This window comes from Schistocerca americana, chromosome 7 (assembly GCF_021461395.2).
Source record: "Schistocerca americana isolate TAMUIC-IGC-003095 chromosome 7, iqSchAmer2.1, whole genome shotgun sequence".
NCBI classification, from domain to species: Eukaryota; Metazoa; Arthropoda; class Insecta; order Orthoptera; family Acrididae; genus Schistocerca; species Schistocerca americana.
Window position 1 is genome coordinate 82,312,274 of NC_060125.1, and position 13,793 is coordinate 82,326,066.

The 13,793-nt window shown below is 38.4% G+C and overlaps 1 protein-coding gene across 1 annotated transcript in view; it reads right to left on the bottom strand.

Annotated features, from left to right (window-relative positions):
* Nucleotides 1-917: 917 nt before the first annotated feature.
* Nucleotides 918-13,793, bottom strand: part of LOC124622349 (nuclear exosome regulator NRDE2) — a 160,152-nt gene continuing 147,276 nt past the window's right edge. The window contains exons 14-16 of the mRNA XM_047148026.1: nucleotides 8,872-9,031; nucleotides 3,299-3,471; nucleotides 918-1,649 (exon numbers count right to left, since the gene is read on the bottom strand). Of these exons, the coding sequence (XP_047003982.1) occupies nucleotides 1,482-1,649; nucleotides 3,299-3,471; nucleotides 8,872-9,031 (501 nt within the window). The 3' untranslated portion in view covers nucleotides 918-1,481. The remainder of the gene's footprint in view (nucleotides 1,650-3,298; nucleotides 3,472-8,871; nucleotides 9,032-13,793) is intronic.

Sequence of the window (13,793 nt, forward strand, 5' to 3'; positions counted from 1 at the left end):
GGATTACACTGCTGAGAATAGTTTGAATGGTATGGAATCTCCTTTGGTGCCTCCTCTACTATTCTGAATTTCCCACTATCCTGATGAAGTGTAATAAAAACTGTAGCACTGAAATACATTTTCTTTAGTATACTAATACAGGTTAAATAACTTTTAGTTTCTCAAGAATTATTAGTACATATATTATTGGAAATGAATTGGCTGCCTTCACAATTCAATATAAAGTGGTAGTCATACTCACTGCTCAATTCTATAATTTCATTCGCACATTGCAATATCCATTCCTATGGCCAACTTATTTCTTTGCTTTATTAAAATATTGTTTCCTTTATACAGTTGATACTTTTAATCAGAATGCTGTACATTGTGGGAAAGAGGTTACACATCTATAGTTTTTTATGTCTTGACTATCTTCTTTCTTGTGGAGTAAAAAAATTACTGAACTGTTCAATTTATGGGAAATTCTCTCTCTCTCTCTCTCTCTCTCTCTCTCTCTCTCTCTCTCTCTCTCTCTCTATCTATCTATCTCTGCATACGTTTGCTACATAATTCTGAAAGTTTTTTTTTCATATTATTTTTCTCCAGATTTAATAATTTCTACTGGAACGGCATCATCTCTGGGTCTCTATTGGTTCTTCGTACCTGAAAAGGCTTTACAAACATCTCATTTGACGCTACTTCCAGATTGTCATTGTTCTCATTCTTGACCATCCGTGTTTATGATTCAGTTATGGAATTACACAAATAGTAAAAAAATGATATATAATAAACAGTTCACCTGGTTAACTTTTTTTAAATTTGGTAATTTAACAAACATCATCTTTACCTGTCTGTTTAGTAATACATTGGTTAAGCATTTTATTGATAAAGTAATTATTAAAAATATTTGAGAGAAACAATGTTTTTGCCTCAATATAAAAAATTCATTGTTCCACATTTATTTTTTATGGTTTATGCATATACAAGTCAATAAGTAAAAAAGATCAGAGTTCAGAAAAAGAGAAGAGTGCATATATTTGTGTAAATGGATTTTGCTGAACAATACTAAATTAGAACCTGTACAAATAATTCTAGAGCAATAGAAGACCTTTTGTACAGTGTGGTAGTAGCTGGCGACACACATTGAAACACCAATTGCATAACATGAAGATGATTGAGCAGTTGGACCAACAATTTCAAGCCACTGTCTTCACAAAAACGTAGTATCATTCAGCTGTCGTGGCCTTTAAAGTAGCTGTACAACTTTTTATTTACAGTGTCATTTCCAGCCATTTTATTTTCTTTGAACAACAATTTATTTACATATGATGTTTACTCTTACATTAACATGACTTAATAAATAATTGTTGGATGTATTTACATTTGATTTTAGGAATGTGAGCAGCTCAATAACAGGAAACTTTACAAAAAAAAGACATTTGTACAAATATCAATTGTCTATTGATAGTTTCATGAGTACTCTTGATTCTTGATCAGCTGGACTAGTGAGTTACTTCATGTTTTACTAGACCAGCAAGTGCTTCAAATCCAGACCGAATAACTTCAAGTTCATCAGGTAAAACATGATACCGCAACTCTTTTTCCATCATTAGAGTCTGAAGTTTATCTGCTTTCTCTGGAACACTTAATGTTCCATCCAGATAAATGTCCTTTAAAAAATAAAACAACATATGAAAAACAAAAAACAAATATATTATAGTTTTAAAATATTACAGTGACAAATATAATTAGTTTCTTGTCAGAATGTGATGCAGGTTTTACAACAGCAGTATTGGTATTGAATAAAACATCAGCACCAGTCACACTTATCAATTTACTTTAAAATCCAAGACTGGTTCGGGTCCAAAAGGCCATTATCCAGTGGTACATATGAGGCATCCTCAGAAACACAAAAAGACTAACACTCATTCTGTGTTCTCTCAGAACGTATCCCTGGGTAAAGGCCTAGGGGGCTGAAACCAGTCATGGTTTTTAAAGTAGAATGAAAAGTGGGACTGGTGCCAGCATTTTATTGAAAAACAAAAATAATTAGTGTAGTTCTGGCCATTAAAATTGGAACACTGGTATCGACAGCAAACAATTAAATTTTACTTGCTGTGCATATACAGAATAATTAGAATATACAGAATAGTTACAGTATAGCAGGAAGAATGTGTGAATAAATTTGTATGTGATTTGGGGGAAAAGGGTGCAAAACGCATTTCTCACAGCAACTATGGCAGTGATGTTTTGACTGGGTGATAGATCTGGAGAACATATTAGCCAGGGTAACTGTCGAACACCCTCTGTATCAAGCTATCTCAAGAGGACGGGCAAAATGCAGTCTTGCATTATCTTGTTGAAAGATAACATCAATGAGAACTTCATTTCACGAACAGCCACTATCCTTAACATATCACACATATAACGGCTTCTGTCAGACTATGTTGACCAGAGGTGATCATGTTCTATATACAACGGCACTCCGTACCATCAAGGGAAGGCACAATAACCGCTGCCACGCCTACAGTCTGTGGTGTTTCAGACGTCATCGTGCTGTCCATGCCGATACTCCTCTTATTGCAAACGGTCTGATTTCCTTGCACAATGTATGTGATACAGTTGAAAAGTTCTGTGTGGCCAAGGAAACAATACATCTGTCCTTTTGCACATTAATCATGCTGTGCCCACTGAGATTGCTTCTGTTGATCTTATATTAGCACGACAGCTGTGGGATTCTCATTAACATGACCAGCAATACTGTTCTCATTGACATGATCAGCAATACTGCACAAAAATAAACTGCAGTCTTGACAAGCCATGATATTGCTGCAGACAAAATCCGACACATGCTACTAGATGTTTCTCCTTCTTAACAAGGCATAACATGACCTTCTCACAAACAACAAACTGCATTCAAATGAGGTTTCTGAATGGGAAAGTCAAGGTATTATCATACAGAATTTAGATGAGCTTACTCATACCTCCTTTAAGTTCTTGCACCCCAAAATGTTGCACATTTGCTTATCTGAGAATGTACTCTATGCCTATTTGATGTTGGCTGCATGTTGCCGCCATGATAAAATTTTAATGGTCAACTGCACAGAAAAGCTGTTCAATATTTTCTAAACTAATTACAATTTAGATCAGAGGAAGATTACATTAGCTTTTCTGAGCAAGTACAAAGTTTGTGTGTGTGTGTGTGTGTGTGTGTGTGTGTGTGTGTGTGTGTGTGTGTGTCACACACGTCTCATTTAAAAAATTGATTATGCATGGATTAAGATGACAAAAACAATAAATACTGATAAATTTGTCATACCCGAACCCATGGGCACTCATCAACTGCCCTATAAAATGTCTCTTCTGATGGATGTATCTTCAATTTAAGGCGCCATAATAAAGGGCAATGCTTTGTCGTTTGGTCCACCAGAAGGCGTTCCAGTAATGCAAGACATCTATTTTGCTCACAGGGATCAGTTACCACAGGTCCACCTGCAAATGATACTATTTATGAAATGCAACTGTCAGCTTTAATAACCAAAATACCTAAATAAATAAGACAAGAGACAGTAAAATTACAAATAATATCATCACTGACATAGTTTTAAAGGAAAAGAAAAAAAAAATTGTCATGTGGGACAAGTCGAGGCATATGTTCAACGAGTCTGGGGTTCCAAAACACCTAGTATCCTTACTAAAAGGTCTTTACAATAGCCATACCACAACCATAAATGTAGATGGTGAATATTTGAAATTTTTCACTGTAACAAATGGCATCAGACAAGGTCGGCATACTGTCACCTCAGCTCTACAATATCTACATGGAGTGTGTAATCAGGAAAGCGCTGGATGGCTGGGACGATGGGATTTCAACTAGCAGCAGGAAAATCAACAATTTACACTTCGCACTCATAGCAGGAGGTGAGGAAGAACTTGGTAATCTGTTCTCAAGAGTGAAAGATATTAGTCTAAACATTGGCCTGGAGATAAACATGAAAAAAACCAAACTAATGGTTATGAATTGCCAAGGCATCAATCAAAACTAACTTACGGATGCTTAAGGAATCTGGAGATAGTGACTGATTACGGATGCTTAAGGAATCTGGAGATAGTGACTGATTATAGATATCTAGGCTCTCTGATCAATTGCACAGGAAAGTGGGATAAAGAGATAAGACGACAAATCATTCTTGGCCGAGCCACAATGGTCGAACTCAATAAGATATGGCAGAATCGCGCAATATCCAAGACAACGAATATGAGTTTGGTAGAAGCACTGGTGTTTCCTGTATTCTCATACAGATGAGAGACTTGGACTGTGAAAGGTGGTAATAAGAGCTGCATTGATGCCTTCGAGATGTGGTGTTGGCGGAGGATGCTATGTGCACTGTGGACACAAAAAAGAACAAATGTTTCAATAATAGAAGAACTTAAAATCACAAGAAGGTTATCTTCTCGTGTCAGCCAAAGATACCTCCAGCTCCTTGGGCACATCTTGAGAAGGAAAGGGGATAATTTAGAGAAGACCATTGTGCAGGGAAAAATTTAGGGCACAAGAACACACGGAAGAGCAGCAAACAGATGGTTGGATCAAGCAAAGAAGACTACCAGCCTGCCTCTTCACATCATATTAAGAAAGGCCTAATCGCTGTGTATGGAGACATCTGCGTAAGAATGAATGAGGAAATGAGATCACGACACTCAGCAATGAGTAAAATGACTAATGAGAGGATAGTAAAAAAGACGCTACTAATTGGCAGTCAAAATTACATGTTATGCATAGATATATTTTTTCCCTTTTTCATATTTGAAGTGTGCAACTGTTCTCTCATTTTATTCCTTAATTTATCTTTAACTTCGATGTCACTTCCTGTACAGTTTGGTTTTGTTATATGTTTACTACATATTATCACCATATATAACTTGATTTCTTAAAAAATCTACATCACCCATTTTGTTATGTGTTTTAAGCTGTTGTCATTGTTGTCTTTATACAGGAGCCTGAAGATGGTGTACTGTAATGCTGGATGCATTACAGTACTGGTGGCATATATATACAGGCTGAGTCAGGAGGAATAGGGCATATGTCCAGATGAAGTTTTTTGTTCAGAATCACTAATACTATCACCCCTCAAAGCATGTACCTTTCCTCCTGACCCACCCTTATAATTGTTGTAACTGGTCTTTGATATCTTGGATACTGGCACTGGGATGGAGTTGGTGTCTGAACTAGTTCCACACTTTTTCTATTGGGGACAGATCTCGTGATATTGCTGACCACAGCAGTACCTCAGCACCACCACACAGTTCACAGAGGCACATGCTATATCTAGACGAGCACTGCCCTGTCGAAAAAGGCAAGACAATACTGTCACATGACAGGTAACACATGTGGATGCACAATGCCCGTGATGTTCTGTTGTGCTGTCAAGACCCCTCGATCACTACCAGCTGTGACCTGAAATCATACCTGATGGTGCACCACATCGTGACACCAGAAGTATTACCACTGTGTCTCTCCAGAACACTGGAAGCATGGGACCTCTCCCCAACTTGATGTCATACTCATCGACAACAGTCATCTGAGGTAGTGCAAAACAACAATGTGATGCCATTCATCAGAAATCCATGCTTCCCAGTCACGGCATCATACCAAATGCAGCCATTTGTGTTGTGTTAATGCCAGCCTGTACATGGGACTGCAATTTCCTTGTCTGGCTAATAATAGTCTCCAAGCAGTGATGAGGAATGACAGAGACTGTTGCACAGAATCCATTACTTTTTCTCACATGGCAGGTGCAGATGCGAAAGGGTTATGATGTGCTCAGTGCAAAACACAGTGATCCTCCCTGGTGATGGTCATACATGCTGCTCAACTGGAATTGTGATGATGAGTACGCCTGCCCTCATGTTTTCAATTCAGTCCAGCATCAAGTCACTGCCACATCTGAATGCCACACAAATCTCAATATTGCACCCTTTGATCAGCTGGCCAAATGGAGACCCACAAAGAGGTCCCTTTCAAACTACGTCAGGTGTCGGTGATACTGTCTCACACGAGTCCCTTACGTACCCTGACAGACCTGGTAACAACATTAGACATGAAAAGTAATTCACTCTGCCAGCTGTTGTAGCTGTCAAAGAAAACTGCAACTACAATCACTTACATACCAGCTGAAAGTGTGTCTGTGTACAGTGTTACATTGACACTCAACTATATTTTTTGGTTGCTGCACTTTTTTGTCAGACAGTGTACATCCTTTCTGTTGAGTGAGTGACATAAAGAACTGCAACTTGTTACAGTTAATCAACTGCAGTCCGTTGTATGTATGTTTACAAATTGCACATACAAGCTTTTTCTCTATTATATCAACTGACCATTGGTACTATCTCTGGCTACGTGACAAACTAACTATTATAGTGCATTTAAAATCAGTTGCAAATTTTGACATTTGGCTCGCCAGAAGGGACGCAACGCCATTGCCCAGATAACAGCAATAGCAAGCTGGCTTTCCCTATCATGCTGACAGCGGTTTGGTTGGTAAAGCAACCCTGTTGTCGCACTTCAGTTGCTTCTGCGTCCATAAGCTCTCTCTCTGTAAAGTGCTATTTTTTGTCCTTGAAGTGTTTTGTAGTGCTCAGGTGTTGTGAACAAGTGTTTTTGTGTTGGCTTTGCATTGATAATAACAGAACAGCACAGCTGAATGGGAGATTCACAGAAAAAGAGGTCATCCAAGAACACGTTCACCGGCTACGAAGACAGCAAGCTGTAGAAAGGGAATTCCAATCCATGGCCAAGATTGCAAATTTTTGTGCTCTGTGTGCAGTTATTTTGAACTCGAATGCAATAATGGCGATCCGATTTTAGATGTTACAAGAGTGGTGGACAGAACAGCTGCTGCACTTAACATTCATTGATCAACAGTGCTAAGAATTGGCAAGGAGAAGGAAAGAAAGGAAGGAAGACATGGGTGAAGAAGCAACAGCAGGTCATTCTTTATTAGAAACTCCAGGCAAGAAACGATGTTATGACAAACGGGTAATGAAGATGGACGCATTCCAGCAGGATGCAATTTGGGGACATGCGTATGCTTATCGTCTGCACAAGGAATATCCTACCTTAAATGAACTTATTTCCAGCCTCAAAGGAGCAGAGCTGTTCAGTGCGAATAGGTCATACTTCAAAACTGTTTACACGAGCTTAGTTTCTGGCATGAAAACTTTTTGTCTCGGACATTTATCGTGGAGAGAAATGACATAGTGGCATGGAGAGGCAGATATTTGCGTGCAGTGAGAAATGTTTCGTTCGAGGGCACTGTGTGGTTGGATGAGATGTGGGTTAATGTGCGTCATGTGTTGACAACGGGGTGGATGGATTGCACAGCACAAGGAACGATGAAAGTGCCGATAGGCAAGGGTGGCAGGATAACCGTCCCCCATATTGGCTCTGCTAGTTGTTTCATTCCAAACTGTTTACTGCTGTTCCGTTCCAGGAAGCAAGGTGACTATCATGAGGAAGTTAATGCCAAAGTTTTCATGGAGTGATTTTCTGATGTTCTGCTGCAGAATATTCCTCCAAGTACTACAACAGTAATGGACAATGCGCCATACCACTCAGTTGTGATAGATATAGCCCAGACAATGCAGTGGAGGAAAGCAGATATTTTGCTCTGGATGCAAAGAAATGTTCCATCAGATAAAGTTGAACCTGGTATGAATCAGGCAGAGTTAATGGAACTTTTAGCACTTTTCAAGCCAAAAAGTCCAAACTATCAGGTTGACGAACTGGCTGTGGATAAAGGGCATAATGTTATCAGGCTTCCTCTATATCATGCACATTTAAATCCTACTGAGAACATATGGGCGGAGGTGAAAGGTAGTGTGCCAAAAAACAACAAGAAGTTTATGCTCAGTGAGGTCGAAACACTGACAAAAGAAGCCATTGCAAGTATTACCCCTCAGGATTGGTGTCGAGTTGTCAGCCATACGAAGAAGGTAGTTGAGGAAACGTGAATTCGTGAACGACTGCTGGAAGAACAATTGAAGAACTGGTAATTGCAGTCAGTGCCAATACCAGTTCTGAGGAAGAGGGCAGTGATGGTTCTTCCTGTGAGTATGTATAAAAGATCATTGATTTAACTGTTCTGTTCATTACTGACGCTTCTTTACTGTCAAAGAATGTTTGCCTGGTGGCCGCTAACATTCGGAACGTAGGCAGGGGCTTTATTGCTGGCGGCTGACACACTGGCACATGCTGGCAATTACGCTTCCCCCTATTTGCCCTGTGCGGAACTGTCAAAAGTCACAACTAATTTTAAACTCACATAGTAAGGCAGTCATATTACAAATTTTAACTACTCTTATTTCTCATGCATAAGCTGCTTCACCCAGCATTAGCTTTAAGAACAGTTTTCACAATGTAAGTAAAGGATAAAACACAGAATCACTTAAATGTGATATGTAAATAAGAAAATGCCAGCAGATGATTAAAATTCAATATCTATATTTCTCATTCAAATATGATTCCTACAACACATTATAGCACATGTTTCTAAACTGACAAAAGCAAGGCAAGATACTTCAATGACAAGTTAGTCTTTGCTTTCACATTCTGTTCCTTTGTGGGCCTGTTCTCACCTGTGAACTACCAAGAGAGAAAAATAACTATTTCATACCGAATACAGCTGATGTCAAAAGAATTCATCTGTTGCAAATAAATTTTGTAAAAACAGTACTCTTTATCCCTGATATAATCCCATCTAGTTTCAAATTAGAGTTATTCCTACCTCTAGTAGAAAGCCAACCATACAAACCAAACTAGCACAGCAAAAGAAGATAAATGATATTTAACTGCTAGAGATGTAATGTTTTACAAAAATAAAAACTACTTACCAACGCTCAGAAATTGAAATGCTTGTATATTTGCTTCTTTAACTTTATTATGCCTGTGCAGCAGATCGAGAATGAGAAATGCTTGTGGGAGCACAGATTCAGAGCTGGCGAATGAGTTGGTCAGATGACACCATGATACACTCACAGTACTTGCAATATTCTGTATAAAAAGAAAATTAAAAATAGTGAAACTGAATTTCAGGAGCAAAAGAAGAAACAAAATATAAACTGCAACATCATGAAGAGGGTATGCAACAAAAGCCAAATGGTATGTAGTGTACTACAAGCTTGGATATGCAAATGATTACAATTTTGACATAACAGTGCAAAGTAGGTAAGAGTGATGCCTTCTACATTTCGTATATAAGATAAGACTATGCAGTTATCATTATCACCATCAACATCAACAACAACAACAACACATGCATCAGTTAAAACAACAAAATTGTTTTACATATGTAACCAAAATAATTTATACATGTAAAAATTTACACTATATGAACATTCAGTGGCCCAGACTACAAACAAATATTGGATGACTCAATCCTGTGGAGTGCCTCATCAGATGTTCCATGTAGACTCTTGACGCAGGGAAATGCTTGTTAGAGTACTTATTTACAAATTGGCTCATTGTGTGAATACCAACTGTCACACATACTGTTAGTGCAAAAGCCCCCCTTGAGCATGTTGTATTTGCACATACCTTCTCCCATCTGGGCTCTACCGTATTTACTCAAATCTAAGCCGCGCTTTTTTTCCAGTTTTTGTAATCCAAAAAACTGCCTGGGGCTTAGAATCGAGTGCAAAGTAAGCGGAAGTTCTGAAAAATGTTGGTAGGTGCTGCCACAATTAACTTCTGCCATCGAATATATGAGCGCTACACAGCCATGCTTTGCAGGCACGAAGATAAATACTGGCACCAAAACCTCTGCGTCAGCAAATAAATTAAAAGAAAAGGTACAAGAATGTAAACATAATGCCGCGTATTCTTGTGTGTTTGCTGCTATCTCATTTAAATCCTGTCTGCCTAATAAACTACGAAACTAGAGTGAGACAACAGCAAACACGGAAGAATATACATATCATGTCATGTTTATATTTGTATTATTCTTATGCTGAATGGTGATAGTCAGAAATGAAGCACGGCAACTGACTAGATTTTTAAATCTAAGATGACTAATTTCTGTGCAGAATGTAATGTACTAAAGAGGCATCTGCAAAGATTTTCAAACGGAGAAAAATTTTCGCTAAACTCTTGTTCAGAACATCATCTATCATACGCAGTATATTATTTGGTTCTTGTCGATCATTATCAAAGAAAGCAGCAGTGTAAGGAACAACAAATAGCAGTCTCTTGCCTTTGTTTCGCTTATGAGACAATTCCTCTCCCTTTTTTTATTGTAAGCGGCGTTAGCGCGCACAAAAGTGAGCCATGCCGCGACCAGCTACAGGTCCTAAACACTCATTATCAGAATGCGGCAAACAATGCAAGACACAGTACAATAATGCAGTTTCAGCTTAGAGTAACATAAACACCTATAACAAAGGGAATGGCACTTATCAGATCAAAGCAAAATAAGCAATCGCTTCAAACCAGACGAAGCATGTGAAAAAGGAAGGGTACCCGTATAAATACGGATGGAGCACCTGATACATAGCAATGGCTACTTTGTAAATCTTAACTGTTAAGCTTACGACTCAAATCAAACTACTGTAGCTGTATCTTCATCCATTTGACCTAAATTGTGTGTCATGTTACAATGGACCAACTTTGTTTCGATTTGGAGGTGCGGTCTAAGACTTTTCTCTCGTCTTGAATTTAGAGTCTCAAATTCCAGGTGCGGCTTAGATTTGGGAAAATTATTTTTCCTTGATTTCGAGTTTCATTTTTTAGGTGCGGCTTAGATTCGAGTGTGGCTTAGATTCGAGTAAATACGGTATTGGTCTGTACCCATAACTCCCTAGGATGATGAAAGACTGGAACTTTAATCATTGGATTGTCAATAAGTTCGTGGTTCTAGGCTTTCACTATTTGCCACTCATTCAACATCCCACCTGAATCCAGTGGGCAGCATTTGGAATCCTAGTTCATATGCTGGTCATATGGGTTGGGGCATTTCCTAGGCAGTGAGAGTAAATCTTTGTGAAGAGGCATTGATTCATTTTTAGGGCCTTTCTAGCAAAGGATGCAGAGAGCCAACTTTCGATGAAGGTGAGCTCGACTGATGTTCGATGGTGTTAGTAATCAGCATGTAGGTGTACACCTGACTATGCCACTGATTCTCATCACTGCATTCAAACGAATGTCAACTTTCTTCACACAAGCACTGCTCTGCCACACTGGTGCACAATATCGATGCAGAGTACACCAATGCAAGGGATGCTCTGCAGGGAACTGGTGTGTTTGCTGCCCACATACTTCCTGCCAATTTCATCACCAGGTTCACTTGTCTTTGTACATTCTTAGCTGTGGTACAAAGGTTTCTATGTTTAATGTGACACCCAAGATTTTTCTTGCTTATCATTGTATCTGACTATGCCAAGAGGACTCAACCACAGGCTTATTTTTGCTGATTCTGGACATCTGAATGTCGGTTGGTTGTGAGAAGCCCAAACTGTGCCTTGTGTAAGAAGAAGAAATATCTACCAGCATGTGTCAGAATTCAGCAGCAGTAGGACTTTAGTCTATCAGACATGCAAGTTGTCGTCATGTGAGCTGGTCGGGATCCCAGACAACCACATGAAACTGGTGGGTAACATAGAGGAATACGCAGTGCCATGCAGGATACCAGTGACATCACATGGCTAACAACTGAGATGACAGGCACACTGTTCATTCAGCTGTACAGGACTGTACAGCCCTGTCACATACTTTTGAGTCAAGAAATGCGCTTGCCCAGGAAAAGATAAGTATCCATATGGACAGTGCAACGACATTTGGAGCATCACAACAAGATGCCAAATATTGCTGTGGCTTCCCTTAACATGGCAGCAGAGAGAGGGATGCTGATAGTGGTCTGGTCAACATCAACACTGGACATAGCAGTGGTACCTCGTCATCCTTTCAGACGAGTGCCAGTTCTGCGTACAACGTTACGAAGGATGCATCCAGTGGTGGCTCTGAGGGAAACAGGCATTGCCAGACAGCATTTACCTGCATCATACAAGCAGCACGACGGTATGAGGTACCGTTGGCTGCCCAACACAATCACCTCTTATTTCCATAGCTGGTGATTTGGCCATTGTCCATTACACTTCTGACATGGTAAGACTGACAGCTGCACCTTATCTTCAAAGCTTCTGTGATGTTATTTTTCAACAACATAACACAAGGCGACATTTTGCCCTTCCTGTAGCGACCTCCCTTAACACAGAGGGTTTTCAAAAGCTTTATCTAGAAACACCATAAAAGACAGAATCCTTAACTGGCAGGGAAAAAAAGGACATAAAGTCCCCTTCCTATTTTTCACTGTGTCTTGACAAAGTTACAGATGTAACTAAATCTGCCCAGTGTTTGCTCGCTATTGCATTGTAAATGACAACAAAGAAGAATTGATTGTGATAATATCATTGCCAAGAACTACTAAGGGCCCAGATATTTGTATGGCTGTTAAAAATTGGTTTACTGAAAAAAAAGAAAAAAAAAAGATTGAAGCAAAATCATTTTGATGATTACTGATGGTGCTCCAAATATTGTGCCAAAAATGGGTATATTAGTTTATTCTAATACACACTGGACAATCCATTCTTGAATTCCGCTGAATTATACATTAGTAAGCCTTGAGTGTAAATGGTAGTTTCACTTCCCTTTAAAATATAATGGCCATAGCCACAAAAATAGTGAACCTTATATTGCTGCAAGCTTCTAATAAAAGTAAGTTTGAAGCCTTGTTAGAACTTGTTGTACAATGGCTTACTGATGTATAACAATGTTTGCTGGCAACATGGTTCAAAGATTTGTACATTGCCTGGAAGAAATCAGGCTGTTTTTTAAAAAATGTAGAAAAATTGTGCAATATTCAGTTAATGAAGGTTACATCACTTACGAAATTGATATTTTTTTCCTACATGTGCTAGTATTGCAATAAGTTGAACATAAAGATTCAAGGCATAAACAAAGCAGTTGTTGTTATGATAGACCTTATTTGCACTTTTGAGGCTAAACTGCATGTATTTAAAAACAATATTCTTTCCAAAAACTGCAAGTACATCCAAATTTGAAAAAAATTACCAGCAATTTCACTTTACACGAAAAGCCAGAGCACAAAAGAGTCACTGAGGAATTTTCTTCAGTAATACATTCTTCAATCATAGAATTTTCATCGAGATTTTCTCAGTTCAGAGTTGTCAGAAACAAATATTTATTATTTATCCAGGTGTAACTCCATTCAATTTATCCAGGTGTAACTCCATTCAATAACTGAACTCGTCTCAATTTGATAGGTTGGAAATTGAAGAAACTGAAATGTAGCTGATAGATTTTGAGTCTAGCTCAATGTCTACTCAAATAGTTATTGAAATAAGAAAAGAATTGGAAATATATAAAGTAGCAGGATTTGCCAGAAAATATGAGCAAAAATGCTGACATGAAAATTGTGGAAACATGGGATTCAATTCCAGAAACATATAGATGTCTAAAGAAGTTGGCATTTGTTATCTTGATAATATTTTCATCCACATTATGCCTGTGAGTCATTTTCTGAAATGAATGACATTAAAGACTTTGTCAGATGACTCAAGCTCAGCTTCCATTCAGCTAAAGTCACACAGTAAGCCCCTAATATAGATTATTTTGCATCAAATTTGTAACAGCAGAAATCACATTAATTTTTCTTCCAGTTAGATAAACTAAAAATGTTTATTTTATAATTTCTGTATAAATGGTCTACTTCCCATTGTAAATAATGATAATTAATATGGGA